This window comes from Chelmon rostratus, chromosome 16 (assembly GCF_017976325.1).
Source record: "Chelmon rostratus isolate fCheRos1 chromosome 16, fCheRos1.pri, whole genome shotgun sequence".
Lineage (NCBI taxonomy): Eukaryota > Metazoa > Chordata > Actinopteri > Chaetodontiformes > Chaetodontidae > Chelmon > Chelmon rostratus.
The window spans coordinates 18251070-18266317 of record NC_055673.1 but is presented as its reverse complement, the minus strand read 5'-3'; the positions used below and the strand labels follow the sequence as shown (position 1 = coordinate 18266317).

The 15248-nt window shown below is 45.1% G+C and overlaps 1 protein-coding gene across 4 annotated transcripts in view; it reads right to left on the bottom strand.

Annotated features, from left to right (window-relative positions):
• The window catches only part of kiaa1522 (KIAA1522 ortholog), a 37691-nt gene that overhangs the window by 1766 nt on the left and 20677 nt on the right, over positions 1 to 15248 (bottom strand). For 2 of the 4 annotated variants that reach the window (XM_041954959.1, XM_041954961.1), the window contains 7 exons: positions 5771 to 5929; positions 5516 to 5559; positions 5259 to 5397; positions 4569 to 4676; positions 4310 to 4476; positions 4007 to 4204; positions 369 to 3858 (listed from right to left, as the gene is read on the bottom strand). In XM_041954959.1, the coding sequence (XP_041810893.1) occupies positions 369 to 3858; positions 4007 to 4204; positions 4310 to 4476; positions 4569 to 4676; positions 5259 to 5397; positions 5516 to 5559; positions 5771 to 5929 (4305 nt within the window). Of the gene's footprint in view, positions 1 to 368; positions 3859 to 4006; positions 4205 to 4309; positions 4477 to 4568; positions 4677 to 5258; positions 5398 to 5515; positions 5560 to 5770; positions 5930 to 8116; positions 8374 to 15248 lie in introns of those variants that run through there. The other 2 variants (XM_041954962.1, XM_041954960.1) reach the window with 2 other exon arrangements.

The window sequence follows — 15248 nt, the reverse complement described above, 5'->3', positions numbered from 1 at the left end:
AGGCACATGCTTGCACATTTGACTGGAAAAAGCTGTAGGTGACCCAGCAGCATTTGTATTCTGTTTGTGTGCAAGAGGGCTTGTGTGCGCAGTTTTCTCTTATTGGTATGGAGGGCAAAAAATATGCTCTTCAAGGCAATGTTGAACTGCTTAGCTTTTCAAGATCACGGTAATGCTAGAATTTGCATTCTGCTTTTTCATGACAAGAGAGTGGCATGTTAGCTATTGATTTATGCTGGCACTGAATCAGCCTTAATGAGTTGCAGTACACTGAAACACACTGCTGAGGGCAGTGGCAGTTCTTCATGACTTTTCCAAAGCCAGTAACAAAGCCAAATAATGATTACAAATACAGTTGCTGCTCTTACTTGTTGTCTCAGGAGGTGTGATTCCACTCATATGTTGTACTTCTATTGCTCCGTTTCCTTCAACACTGAAGTCTATCTTTGCTGAACAAGCAGGAAGATTCTGTGAAGGACTGATGCTCCCGTGGGCTGGTTTCTTAGCTACTGGTGGAGGAACTTTGTCAGGCTTCACCCCACCATTAGAGAAAGCGGCAAGCTTTGATTGGTCAGACACCTGCATGAGCTCAGCCGCTAAGCATTGCTTCAGACTTGCCTGAGCTTCGAGGGAGGAGGCAGCTGTAGTCTCTATGACAACCTTTTTTGTGCTCCTGGAAAAGATAAAGCTGGCTGTAGAGGCAGGGGACTTGTGCATGTCACATCCTTCAATCGATTTCAGGGACAGAGCCCCCTGTTCATTGACACAGTTGAAAGTAGATGATCTCACACCCAGTCGGGATGGAAGACCATCTCTTGAAGACATGGCTGCAGTTTTCATCCGTATGGCTTCTTGTAAGCGCATGGAAGGGGTGTTTAGTGTCACAGAGGAAGATTTTACTGTCTGAGGAGGAGATTTTAGTGACAGGGACTTGCGAATGGGCTTCTGGGGAGTGTTTTGAGGTCCTGGGATTGAGACTGGGCAACTCTCCTGAACTGGCACTCCCTGGTTTGTTGACTTGTCCTCCAGTGGAGTTTTCACCTGATCTTCAGTCATATTAACTGATCTGAGACGAACCATCTGAAGCAGGGAGGGGGTGACTAGAGGTATGTTAGCATCTTCTTTGGGAATGGGTGCACTTTTGTGGCGAGAAAGGAGCTCCTTGCTCCTGGCCTCTCGATTTGCTACACTGGGCTGCCTTCGGAAGTTAACCCCATGGGTTAAACTGTCTGCTGGTAAAGGGGGTGCTACAGGCACAGTAATTGGAGGTTGGGCACTCACAGGAGGCTCGGAGGGAGACTGATCTTCAATTTTCAGAGAGTCTCGCCTCAGGAGGCTGCTGGGAGGATCTAAAGCAGAGACTGATGCTGGGTTCTCTGCTCTTGTAATAGGTAGCAAAGGAGGTGCCTCCACTGGTGTAGGTGGGACACTATCAGAAAGCGATGAAACATTTTGCACTGGTCTACAAGAAATCTCATGGCTGTTGTTAGCTTCTGAATCTTGCACGACAACCTCTGGTTTGGTGTCAGATACTGTTTGTGGACCAGTAAGGGTCAAATCTGGAATTTGATCATGTACAGGTGTCTGGGCTTCACTTGAATCCTCAGTGGTATCTTCAGCGTCCTCTGTGGGTCTTTTTGAGACATCCAGCTCTGTGATACAACTGTCCATCACATTTGGCACATTGTCTGTCACAAAGGGTGGAGGAGGTGGAGGAAAGTCAACCTCATCTCCTCCATCAAATACAGAGTCCCCTTCCATAGGAGGTGGAGGAGGTGGCCAGCAGGACTCTACAGCATGGATCTCCTCCTGTACCCTCTGTAACTCATCTGGTGGCACAGATACCGACGAAGGAGGTGTCTTTCTTGACAGAGGAGGTGTAGGGTGGTATGCTGGAGGAGGGGTAGGTGGTGGCGAGGCCTTAACAATTTTGGGGACCTCTACAGAAAGCGTCTGCCTGGATGTGACCTCACTTTTGTCCATCTCCTTCTCACTCTTATCGACTAAAATTATAACCCCATTCTGTGGGGAAGTTTTATAGTTCTCAACAGGTGACTGAACATCTATCGTGGCACTGCTGCTCATTTTCCTCTGCTGTCTGTCTGGTTCCTCTCTGTGCAGTACTGTCTTGGGTTTCTTCATGACAGGAGGGGGATCTTTCTTTGGAGTTGTCTCTTGATTTACGGGGTCTTTCTCTACAAGGCCGCTACTTTGCTCTTGCTTCTGAACATTTGCACTTGCCTCCATCTTCTCTTGGGTGGTACCCGGACATTCTCTATTCTCCAGCTCGTTGCAAACACCTTCAGTACCCGTTGCTAACAATGTCTCAGGCTCTGCTTTCCTTTCTGACAGTTTCAAGATAGATGTGTCCATAGTTGATTGTTTTTCAACTGAAACTTCCATCTCCTTGAGGGCTTCAGTCTGGGTTTCTGCTTGTTTAAGTGTGCTGTCCTGTATCTGTGCTGGTTTCTGGGTTACTTTGCTGACATTAGGGCAAGGTCCACACAGGAGCTCAAAGGAGCGTCTGTTGTGAGCCCATGTCTCTGGAGGAGGAGGACATGGTGCTTTGACTTTAGGAGGTGGAGGGATATTAAACAGTTCTCTGACTTCAGTGCTCAAAGTGGAAGAATCTTTATGTGGAGTGAAGTCTTTTTCAGCAACAGTGGGTGGAAATCCCTGTGGAGGCAGACTGTGGCTACATGTGGAGACATCTGGATTTACAGGCTCAGATGTACTGGATGATAGAGAGGTAAGAGAGGAAGAAGGAGAAGCTGCTGAGGATGAGGCCCGAGACACTGATCTCTCTGGTTTGATTGGTTTCTTCTTCTGTTTGTCAGGGGAGGTTGGAGAGATCCCTTTTGGAGAAAGTGTCGGAGTGCCACTCTGACTGGAGTAGCCACTGGAAGGGGACATGGTACGTTCAAATTTACCCCCTTCTAAGGGCGTTTTCTGTGGGGAGGAGCTGCTGGATTCTGTTGCTCCTCCAACTTCATCGGAAGAAACCTGTGTGGGGCTCAAAGAACTAGAGGAAGCATCTGAAGAGCTGGACCCAGTGGTGTTCGGTACAGTGGTGGGGATCTTAATGGTATCAGCAGTAACTGATTTTTTCTCATCCTTTGCTACAATATTTTCTGTGGCATTTGCCACCTCTCCAGACACAGAGTCACTGAGATCTGTGCTCCCGACCAGAACCCTGGTGTTGCCCCTGATCTTATTAGTATGCAGAGAGTTTGTTCTCCGTGGAGGTGCTGGGGGTTGCTTGGTCTTCATAACCGATAGGCTACGAGTGAAACTCTGTTTAGTCTGTGCATCCTCCCCAGCAGCAACTGATCCTGAAACAACAGACTCAGATCCTTGACCCGCAACAATTTCATTTTTACAGCTGGGGCTGCTAATGGTGCTAACTGAGCTACGGAGACTGACAAGGTCTTGGTCCCCATTAGACTGCTCTGTCTGGCTTTCCTGCCCATTTAGACGCACTCTCTGTGAGTTACCACTACGTGTGCTACGCTTGGAGGATTCAGGGGAGGAGTCTGAAATAATGGTTTTTGAAGACTGTGACTCGCTCCAGTTTGACCCTGAAGTTGATGTGGTCATCAGTGTGGAGGTGTGGGAATTGTCAGTCTGGGAACCATCACCATCTGATCTTCTGGACAGCAAAGGGCTGACTGATGAGTCCCCAGATGCCAGGCTGCTTTTGCTTACAGTCCGGACACTACTGCCATGGTTTACACTGCTGCCTCGTGTCCGGCTGCTGCTGCGGTCAATCTCTATGACTTCAACTGAGGCTGGCAAGACCGCATTAGGAATGATTGTAGACAAGTAGGTGGCCTGAGGAGATATGGACATTACTGGGCCCTATAAAAAAAAAACAGAAATAGGAATTTGACAGCTAATTGTCATCATTGATGAAGACAGAGTAAGATAGCAAAGTTCCAGAAAAATACCTTACATTGTTTAATTTGACAACCATAATGTAACTGATTGGAACCGATTTCATTCTTACCTGGGGTTCCTGGAGGAAGCTAAACAACGTTGAGGGAGAGAAGGAGGAGGAAGTGGTCATGCCAGGTACAGCAACAGACTTGGGTCTCAGGGTTGAGGGGCAGAGATGGGAGCCAAAGCTCTGTTGGTTGAAGGGCTGCTCGTCTTGGTACACTGCCTGGAGGTGCTTCCTCAGCAACTGTTCATCTCTGGATGCCTGCTTAGGAGTGGAGAGAGGACCATGCTTAAGCAATTACAACACAAAACCTGTAATGGATGTTAAAACTATTCTACTTTAATTAATTTGTTCTGGAGAACCCATTACCTCCAGCTCTGAAAGGTGCACCCTCGCACCTTCTTTATTCTCTACTGGAGTCCCTCCATCAACCGTAGGAATGATAACAACACCTGATTGGCTGTTTCTGGGTTGTCCATCGGGATTAGGGGGCTGGGTAGAAACAAGTTGCTGGAACGTTGAGCTTCTGTGCAATGCTGGGAGGAGGGTAGATCCCAGTTAATAACATATTTACCACTAACGATACATGACATCTACTGGTTTAGCAAGGCTGATGGTGTGGACATACCAAGCTCTTTCTGCACCTGGTTTGGAATACCCATGATGGTGGTCCTCCTGCTCCTCTTCCTGCCCTTATCTAATCTTTTTACTGGATTCAGAGGCTTGAATGTAGAACCTGCGAGGCAGAGGAAAAACAGTATTCAGAGCAGGAGAAGAAATTGATAAAATAATGGTAGAATTGCACCATAATGCATTGAAACCCAATCGAATGAAGTGGCTTTTCCAAAGGATTTTAAAAAGGATCTTTCAAACATGGATCAGAATACCAATCACACTGTCTTTGTGCACACACACACACACACACACACACACAGAGAACAGCATACTTTGCCTTCCAGCTGTGATATGCAGAGGCCGCCGCAGTGCTGTCTCCAGATGCTTAGAACTTTTGAGAAACCGAAAAAGCTTCAGCTGTGTGTGTGTGTGTGTGTGTGTGTGTGCGAGAAGTTCCTTTTCCTTTGATTTCACACCATAACTGCAGAGGCACCAAGCAGCTGGGAATGAGACGTGCATGCTAAGTAAGTGCACGCCTATGACTCTTCATGGAGCAGTAAACTCAGGAACAAAGCTCAAACTGCTTTCACAGACACAAGCACTATGATTAGCTCCTATTTAGATATGAATGCTAGATATGAATGCTTCCTCTCCAAGTCTCTCTCTAAACACACCCACACACACAAACAGGGCTGTCGTTTACCTTGGCGGGTGAGCACAGGCCTAGTTGACACAGCAGAGGTTACTGTGGTATCAGTACTCCCGGCGGTGGATCTCCACTCCGGAGATCCACCTCTGTCCTTGGAGCTGATATCCTGCTCCGGACGCAGAGTGTCTGTGGACTGCAGGGGATACACAAGTGCACACACAGAGCAGTATTTTGTTAGGTGGCATTCTGTGTGTGTAGGAAGTAAAGGAGAAATGATATGATGTTATCCACAGAGCTTTTGGAACACTTACAGCAATGCTCTCATCATCAGGAAAGTTCACTCCATTCTTGTGTTCTGTGTGAACCAAATAGACAAGGATCAGAATCAAAATATGCTCAAAGTCCATCCATAATCATGTAAGTACAGTATCTACAATCAGCAACGCCATCATAGAAAAAAAGTGGGCAAACTTCATGTGGAAAATTCAGAATACCTTTATATAATATAATGTACTATACTGAAATGTTTCATTAAATATGTGGGTAATATTGTAGGTAAGTCTGACCTTCTTGCTGCAGTATCTTGAGCCCTTCCTGGGCCTCAGTGTGCAGGTCCTCCAGGTACTGTGGCCTGCTGCCCTCGATGAAAACATTCTCCTGGTAGTGCTGAGAGGTCGTGTAGTGGACAGCCAACCTCTTCTGGTCTTCATTCCCCTTCGGGCCAGCTGTTGGGATGGTGGATAAACAGAAGGTAAGGGAAAACAGAGAAGCAGACAGATGTAATTAGCTTATATGACAAGCCTGAAAATGGACTCATCCTTATCCATTGCATAGCACATCTTGGTAAAAGAAAGTTGAATTCAGAATCTATTTAATAAGGAAAACATGTCTTAGACTATTTCCTGTCTTGAAATTTTGTGAGTTTATTTTATTTAGTAGGCTTAAAAAAAAAACGCTAAGAGAGCTTGTGAAATGCAGCAAACTTGCAGCTTGCACTGACATCTTTGACATAACATCAGAGCTGTTTCTTCTTGTTCCTGTTGATAAGGTTAGTTCATTTTTGGAATTTGTTTTAAACTAAGCTTTTGGCACATTTGCACAACACATTGAGCCTTTAAATATCACTCAGCAGCAGTTTATTACACTTCCTTTATAATTGCTATGTCTATCTACCATTTTGTTCCCTTTTTTGCTTTTTGGACCAGAAACTTTATTTTCAAATACATCAGCTTCATCCACCACCTTGAACTTCCTCATCCTCAAACAAACATCGACACACATACAAACAGACTTAACAGGTGTCCATCTGACAAAACATTTAGCAGCTTTGCAGTGAATCTTCAGCACACCTCCACCTGACGTGAGTGTGTGTTTATCTGTGCACCTTTGACGCAGCACACTCTTCAAAATCTCCTCAGCCAAGCGGTCTGTGGGCTGACGTCCAGGCCTGGCCAGACTCTGAACAGTAAACTATTGCCTGGCTAATCTCCTGCAGGATCTCTCTTCCTCGCTAGTCCATAGAGGATTAGATAATCTGGATTGTCCGCATGTAAAGATGCCACTGGACCCCCTGCTAGCGGACCTCCTGCATGGGAACTGAACCAGGCTCTCCCTTCAGGTTGGCTTTAGTCAAGGACTCAAAGGACAGCCAAAACAGTGGTGAGGAACAGAAAATTAAGATGTGAAGATAAAATGAATTACTGCATGGACAACAGTCAGTAATCAGGGAGCAACGTGGCTTGACCGGCTTTAGTTCAGTGATACTAAGATACAGTGTTGGGTTTTGTAGAATTGTAAAGTCCAAAGTAATGATGGATTTATTTTGATGTTATTGCTTTGTGGGTGAAAATGAAGATGTGGCTCTCTTTATTATTCTATTACCTTGAGTATGTGCACAAAAACAATATTTGGTAATTCAGGAAGCCCTCTTGTCTTAAACACTGTAGTTCTAATAGCTAACAAATTAATTTTTTCTGTGACGAAGAAAGAAAGCTTGTCCTGTTGTGGCCTTTGTCTTTCAGGCTCTACTTTATTCTACAAGGTATAATTAAACATTGTCAAGGGAAGCTATGTTATTATTCTTATTTATTGTGTTTTTCTCTATTGTTATTAGTGTGTGTGCTGTTTGCTTTTAGCTGTGCGGGCTGATATAAGCTGTATATTGTCTGTCATTAGCTTGTCTAAGGTCAACACGAGGTGTCTTCTTTCCCTCCTTTGTCACTTTCAACACTGTGGCTCTCAGTCTACCTCGGTTAGGTAACACTGTGGATGTACATACTGTACATGTTTGTGTGTGTAAGGTAACAGACACTCCTACCCCTATCGTCCCGCATTCACACAGGTGAGGCGGCCCAGACACAATGCCTTCCCCTGTCCGCGGCTGTGGGAAATCTCCGTGAACCCGGGGCGGTCTGATGCAATACGAGGAGCAGCACAGTGCATATTACTCACATTAAAGGTGCTGTGCTCCAACAACCAGTTGTGATTAATTGGATAGCAGCCCTTTATGACATTCCGCCAGACCCCTGCTGGAGGTTTAGGGCTTTTGGTCGATTTAGACAAAAAAGTCAGTTAAGCCCTTTATCTCATTAGAGAGGACCCCTGAATTGCCTTCAACACTAATTCTCGCACGCCAGTGTGCATGTGTGAGTGTGTGTGTGAGACAAAGAAAGCACAAAATCAGCAATTATCATCACATCTTCAACACATCCTACTAATCCAGCAACTTGACTGGGCAGCATAAACTTTCTGGGGTATTTTAAGTATTGGAAAAAGGTCATCTTAACTCCAGAAACCCCAATCAAAGCAAAGCTAAAGAGAATTACTGTCGTATAAACCAGCATTCACTTCTGTTAGCAGCCTAAAGTCAAAGCTGCAACCTGCCAAATTCCTCCATGTGACTCAGCACTCACCCTTCTTCTTGAAGACAGACAGCAGAGAGTGGATGCTCTTCCTCAAGAAGACCACCATCCCTACACCAGCGCCATAGCAGATACCAAATCAAAATATTGTGGTGAAGCAGAGCGGGAGTTCAACAAGTCCTCCGTCTGTCAGTGGTGGGAAAAATCGGTCTGTTTTGCAAAGCAGATCCAGATGAACTGTGAGGATAGAAAAATGCTAAAAGCAGCAGTTTGTCTGCGAGTAAAGAGGCTCTCTCCTCCTCCTGCAGAGTGTCTGAGTGACTTGAGAAGGACAAGTGCACAATAAGACCTCCTTCCAGCCAAGCAGCCTGTCCCAGCTGCCTTATCCCTGAGTCTGATACCCTCCTCCCTTCCCCCTCCGCTCTCTCTCTCCCTCTATTTTGCACTGTCGCTCACACTGGCTCTCTCCAATGCAATTCCCTCTCTATTGTCAAATGAACCCCCCTACCCTCCCCACCAGCAAAACGGCTGTCAAACTTTGGCTTTCAGGAGGCATCCAGCCACACTTCGCTCAATATAGACACACGTGACTGTGCGTATGCAATCCTGCAGTTAGTGATTTTCTTTACTTCAAAATATGTTAGAGCCTGCAAACATGAAACTGTTCAGAAAAAGTGACATAAGAGAAAAAAAAATTAACAAACATAAACATGTTTTAACGATTTGGTGACCCTTCAGATTTATCTTGAGACCCCCAGGGGGTTATTGAGCTCACATTAAGTTTGTACTGTCTGGTTCAACAGACAACACTGCAATATTTTACAGTATATATATATACTACTACTTTTACAATTATTCAAATAACATGGAAATTAAATCATACTGTAACGACTAAAACAACTTGTAAGGAAAGATTCTTCATTTCAAATGCACAGATGTAAACTTTCTTCATAACTAGATCGTCAGAGCAATAAAAATGTTATTTTTGGGGGGTAAAGGAAAGCAGAAATGTTATAATTTTAGTCAAAAATGATGAAAATTGTTACTTTGAATTAACTGCATTCTCCAGCTGTGCATCACTGCAGGTACTCCCCCTTGTGTTTGTTATCATCTGTTCCAATTGTGGCTAGAATAAAAGCTAAAACACCGTAACCACTGATATATTTTCAGGTTGTACGCTTCTATTTGTCGTTGTCCTCTCCCTAATGAAAGCCTTCAGCATCGTGCATCTGTCTGACGCTCTGTCTCATTATCTAAGGGCTACAGGGGCTGCATTTGACAGTAGAGGTTGTGTCCTCACAGTGAAAAGCTAAAGAGCCACAGCTTCAATGTACTGTAATGCCTCCTCTGTATCACTGCATCACTCTCTCCAGTGCCCTCTTCCCCCTCTCTGCCTCTGCCAATCTCTCCTCCTTCACATCACTCTTTTTCTCTGCCTTTCTCCTCCTGTCTGCCCCTTTGCCTTTTAGCCACAGAGGTCTAGTTGGAGTTATAAATAGCTGACACAGCCCCGGTTCATCATCGCAGCTGTGTGTGTGTGTGTGTGTGTGTGTGTGTGTGTGTATGAGTTTCTATGTGCCTACTAATGTTTCCTGACAAACTGCAGAGGGTATGAAATACAACACGGCTACAGGGGAAAAAACGAACAGTAAAAAGGCTGATTCTGTGCCAAACAAGCAACCGGTGCCGTGTTCCAGGATTATTTGCCCACTAGAAGCAGCACATTGGTCCACTTGCCCTCTGAATGCGTGTTTATTCCCAGTAAAGTGGCTCAGCAGGGGGCTACAGCTGGCCCATACACCCGGACCAGCTGGAGGGACACGCTGGAGGGCAGTAACACAATTACCTTCAACCATACACTCTCCCTCCCTCCTCACACTGCACTAACAGAACTTCAGGCACTAGAAAATGGGTGAGGAAACTAAGCTCCTCCAGAGAATAAATCTCCATCCCGGCGTCCAGGGTCAGACTGGCCAGCCTGGGGTGCTGGCCGTGGTTCAGCCTCGGGTTGAGAGGAGGCTGGAATAAGCTGAGGCCTTCAGGAGAGCAGCTTGAGACATGGGAGTCATGCCAGAGGATTAACTCTGCCAGTGGCTTAACCTGTCCAACTCTTCACCTTCTACTCTCTCGCTCCTGGCATTTCCCTCTGTCACCACTTCTCATCTCAGTCTGTTGCTTCAAATTTTACCTCTTTTTTCATTTATTGTTTTACTTTACACCAAATCTTGGCTCATCCTCTGGATGACATCACCTAGGCGACTAATTCGTACCCATTAACTCCTAATCCATATTAATTTGTGCAAGACAGTTTAATATGGGACATGTGGGAGCTTATGTGCGCATGAAAACCACTTTGTTTCGCAGTGATGTGGCCCTTTGAAACACTCCCTTTCCTCAAATACAAATCCCTTCCACACCCAGTCCCCTCAATACAGACCTGTACTAAGTGCCAATTTTGGGGGTCTCTGGCCCAGCCTGCGTACCCCCTGTTGTTAACCAAGACCTCTCATATCAATATTCATTAGAGGGCCTAAAGAGACACCATCTGGTCTTTAGGAAGAGGGCAGAGGGGAGAGAGGGGCTTGAAATGCCTTTAATTCAGTGCAAGCAACACACCATTCCTCTGCATAAGCAAAATAACACTGTGCATTACAAAAGACGACTGACATATGCTAACTTCATGCTAATGTAGACTACGCAAATGTTCACATTTTAACTATAAAAAGAGAAACTACAAATACTCACCTCCAGACTGGAAAATATGTCCTTTCAGCAACCTTAAACTGAGGCACTGTATCTTTGTAAAGGCTCTTCAGAAGTTGTTTTACATCATTTAATGTGTACTGCTAAAGACAACATCATAAATGTTGAATCAACTGAGCCAGACTGTTGGACTAGTTAGCAGAATCGACAGCCTGTTGGAGGACAATCACAGTTCAGGAAGCAAACGGGGCTGTTAAAATGTCAGAGGCCAAAATCCACACAGCTCATTAGTGAGAGCCTCATTCAAAATAACCACAACTATTTTCCCCTTTTTACTGATTTATATCTCATGCTGTGGATCCCAGCCAGGTATTGCTGGAATCTGCTGCGTTACTAAACCTCAAAACAGTTGATAAAGGACAGTGACAAAAATGCTCAGGAACATGAATATAATAAAATGATGATTGAACAAAATACAAAAATCACAGTTTAGTGTGTCAGACAAGACTGACAGACGACAATCAGACGCTGTCTGACCTGTTTAATAAAAGGCGGATGCAGATCTCGTCCCTCACATACATCAGCAGCTCTGCATCAACACTGTCATTGCTTGTACACACATGTGACATCTTGCTCCACTAGAGAGTGCTGTATCAACTGTGGCTCTGTCTGGACTGCGAGTATGAGACTGCAAAAACAGCGGGTCATCAGCTGAGGACGTTTACTGTACACACTCAGGGGCCCGCCTGTCCTGACGCCCCCGACTCCCAGTGGCCTGACGAGCTCCAAGTCCAAACTCCGACACTAACACACTCATACACGCTTATTGTAACAAGCAATGCCATGACCACATGGCGGGAATTAACTCCTCAGATCCCCCCCCCCCCCCCCCCCCCCCCCACCTTTGCTTCACAGGGGAGAGAGGATGTAAACAGAGAGGCAGAGAGAGAGCAGCAGAAGAAGAGATGGCTGCTCTGCCTTTGTCATAACCTCAACATCAGTATCAGGTGAGCATACAGGCCACTGGGCCATGAGGAGTTTCCACTTCATGCCCGGCTGGGCTTGAAAACAGCCCCTGTGTCTGGTTCAGTGCATGCACGGTGGGTCCATTAGGAAAAAAACATGGAGGGGACACAGGGACAGAGCTGTAAAGACAGAAATGTGACAGAGCAACAGAGGTAAAAAAAAAAAAAAAAAAGAAGTAAATATGTAAATATTACACTTGGGTTTTTTTTTTTTTTTTTTTTCTTTTTTCACTTGGTCTAAGGTTCAACTTCAGAGTGCTTCTGCAGTGCATGATAACAGCACATTTGGCGCTCTTGTGAGTATTTACCACAGCGGGACAGTGTATGTATGTGTACATACACATGTCACCCAGTGCAACAGTGTGTGCTACGAGTGTGTTTTTAATAATAGTCTTTGGACAACAATGGCAAGGAAGGCACACTACCGCACACATCTTCCCTACACATACCTGTTAGTGAGATCAATCTAGTGCTTGTTTTGGTCATTTCATGGGACACTCCACAGCATCAGCATAGTGATATTGTGTTATGTCTCGTCGTGTCTGTTAATGTGTTTTGTCAATGTCATGTCTTGTTTTGTACTTCCTCTTTTATTGTGAAACCCTAAGTCTCCTCTCGTTTCAGACCTTGACTTCCTGGTGTCCTTCCCGCCAGTCTGATTGTCTGCCTCGCCCTGATTGTTTCCACCTGTTCCTTGTTACCTTGTGTATATATAGTCCATGTCTTCCTTTGTCCTGTGCCAGGTTGTCTTGTGACCTTGCCTGTTTTTGCCTTGCCAGTGAGTCTTGATGAAAACCTTGGCATCTTTTGTTTGTATTTTTGATTACAAGCACTTTTTTTTCTTCCCTTGTAAATATCTGAGAGACTTTTGTTATTAAACCAGCTTTCAAGCCTTTTGACTATCCTTGGTGTTTGAGTTTGCATTTTGAGTCCGAAACCCTTGAGCCTGAGCCCTTGTTATATTGTTGGATGCACAGTGGTAATGAAGCTGCCAGAGTACAGGAAGAGAGGGTTAAAATGTGTCCAGCAATAAACCTCTAGTACCGCTAACACACAAGCGCGCGCGCACACACACACACACACACACACACACACACTCAGGTGTCATTATTCAGCTCATTGCTGCTTCCTTGATTTGTATTCTATAGCTGCAGTGGTGGTGGAGTTATGAGCTTCCCTACATTGAGCGGTATTGTATTAACCAGAGCGTGGGAGAGGTAGACCAACTTGCATCTTCCATACACATATCTAGTGAAATATTTCATATATCTTGTTAGAATATCTGGCGGCAACACTACTTAGGTGGCTCGCACAGCATGAAATATGAACTGTGAGGTCAGGCTCATTTGTAACTGTATCTTTCTGATGTGAGCCAATAGTGGAAGAAGGAGCATGAAAACAAAACAGAAAATGCAGAAGGACGCTGGAGATGATGGGAAGATGACAGCAGGAGTGGTGGAGAAGGGGGCAGCGGCACTAGGAAGGGCCGGAGAAAGAGGAAGAGGAGAAAAGGGTGAAGGGCGGGGGAAGGACATAAATCACTGACTACAGTAACTGTCACTACCCGCCAACCATCTGCATTTCTGATTTCCTCTGGGTGGCTCACAGAGCGAGCGAGATAAAGAGGGAACAAGAAAGGAAGGCAGTGGGTTGAATAGAAATGGGGAGGAGGACGAAGAGGGCAAAGGGAAACGAGAGAGGGAAACGAGCCGCTGTACAGCGAAACTGCATCGGAAAAGTTTTGGAAATTTGGAAAAATTCTGAACCCCAGATTATCTTGTCTGCAGATATTGTGTGAATATTCTCCACCGTTAATTGGCTTATGTGAGACAATGAGAAACAAGAGAAACCGTTTTCCCTCTCTGTCACATGAATATGTAAGATAGCAGTGAGGAAACAAAGAGCTTTGATAAAGTTTAGGTTGGACTCTTGGCAGCTTCGACTTTGGTTGAAGACTAACAAGGTCGACCAGGTCAGTGCAAGATTTTAGTTATGGTTCATAAACATCTGCTAAAAATCAAAACTGCTCTCAGTAGAAAAACTCTGTGCTTAAGATGAGAATTTGAATACACACGTTTGTTTGTCGTATTACATATCGACATGTTACTCAGCACAAACTGAACTAAATCAACATGCATGGTTGCTTGATGCTTTATGTTATACCTGTCTTCCTAGTCTTACCCTGGTGTCTCATGCCCTCAGCAGACATCAGCTCTGTATTTGTTCCACTTCGTAATCCTGACCTGAAGCAGGTGGCGCACCTGAGCCGAGGTGACTGACTGCACCTCAGGACACAAACACATAGCTGAAGTAAGCTGCTGCAGCACCCACGGTGCTTAAAAATAGTAACTATCCCCCTTTCTGGAACTGTCCCTCTCTCCCTCCTGTTCTTTCGCTCTCTTCCCGATAAGGGGATTGTGGGTATTTTTCCTCAAGGAGGATGAGCTGTTTTTTGCTCCCTGTCGTTCCAACTTAAAAGCTTTTTGTGAGCCAAACTGAAAGCTCTGTAAACACAGATACAGATATGGATGCCTCGCAGCAGAGGCACAGTTGGCCCAGTGTTCGCTACACTCATCTACAGTCATAAAACAAGATAATAAATCTGTTTGTCGCCAATTGGCGTGGGAGTGGGCATAGGGTTCCCCTGGGTGACCCTGGAAAATTAGAGGGTATGAAGAGACACAAAGGCCTGCAAACAAAGCCACCCTGAGAGAAGACAGACAGAGTACAAGTGTAGCGAATGCTGCAGTGAATTTTGTTAATCGTGGTCAAACAACAGAGACATAAAGTCTGTGAGAAACACATGCAACAGCTGGAAACAGAAAAAAAAGACTCAGGTGCTGCAGGTTATTTGAGGGCATGTCTCCCTGATGGTGAATGGCCTCATTTAGAGTGATTGATGAGCTAATGAGAAAACTAAAGCTTCCGCACAGACTCATCTCCTAGCAGGACAGGACAGGACAGGACAGGACGGGTCCGACGCCCTCAAGTCTCATTCCTTTGAAGGACCTAAAATCCCTCTTCAGTGAAGTCTGAGGACCCGACCAGCTGGTTTGAACTGAAGCAAATTTCAAAAACACAGGACAGTCTCAGTAAAAAAAAAATCTATTTCAAAAATGTCTTGTACAGAATTGTATTTTCTCATATATTTTGGTTTTGCAATAAGTCAGAGCGTGGGCTAATATCAGCAAAAGGTCAACTATCTCACTCTCACACCTGTCCATAAGTATGAACAATAGCCAGCAGCTCGATTAGCTTAGCTTAGCATGAAACAGGGGGAAACAGCTAGCCTGGCTCCGCGCAAGTAAACAGAATCCACCAACCAGAGCCTCTAAAAATCATTAATTAACATGTTAAATCCTGTTTGTTTCATTCCTTCAAAGGTCGTAATGTAAAAAAGTCAAGTTGTGGTTTGACAGGGAGTTATGTTTTTGCTTGCCTCCAGTCTTTTTGCT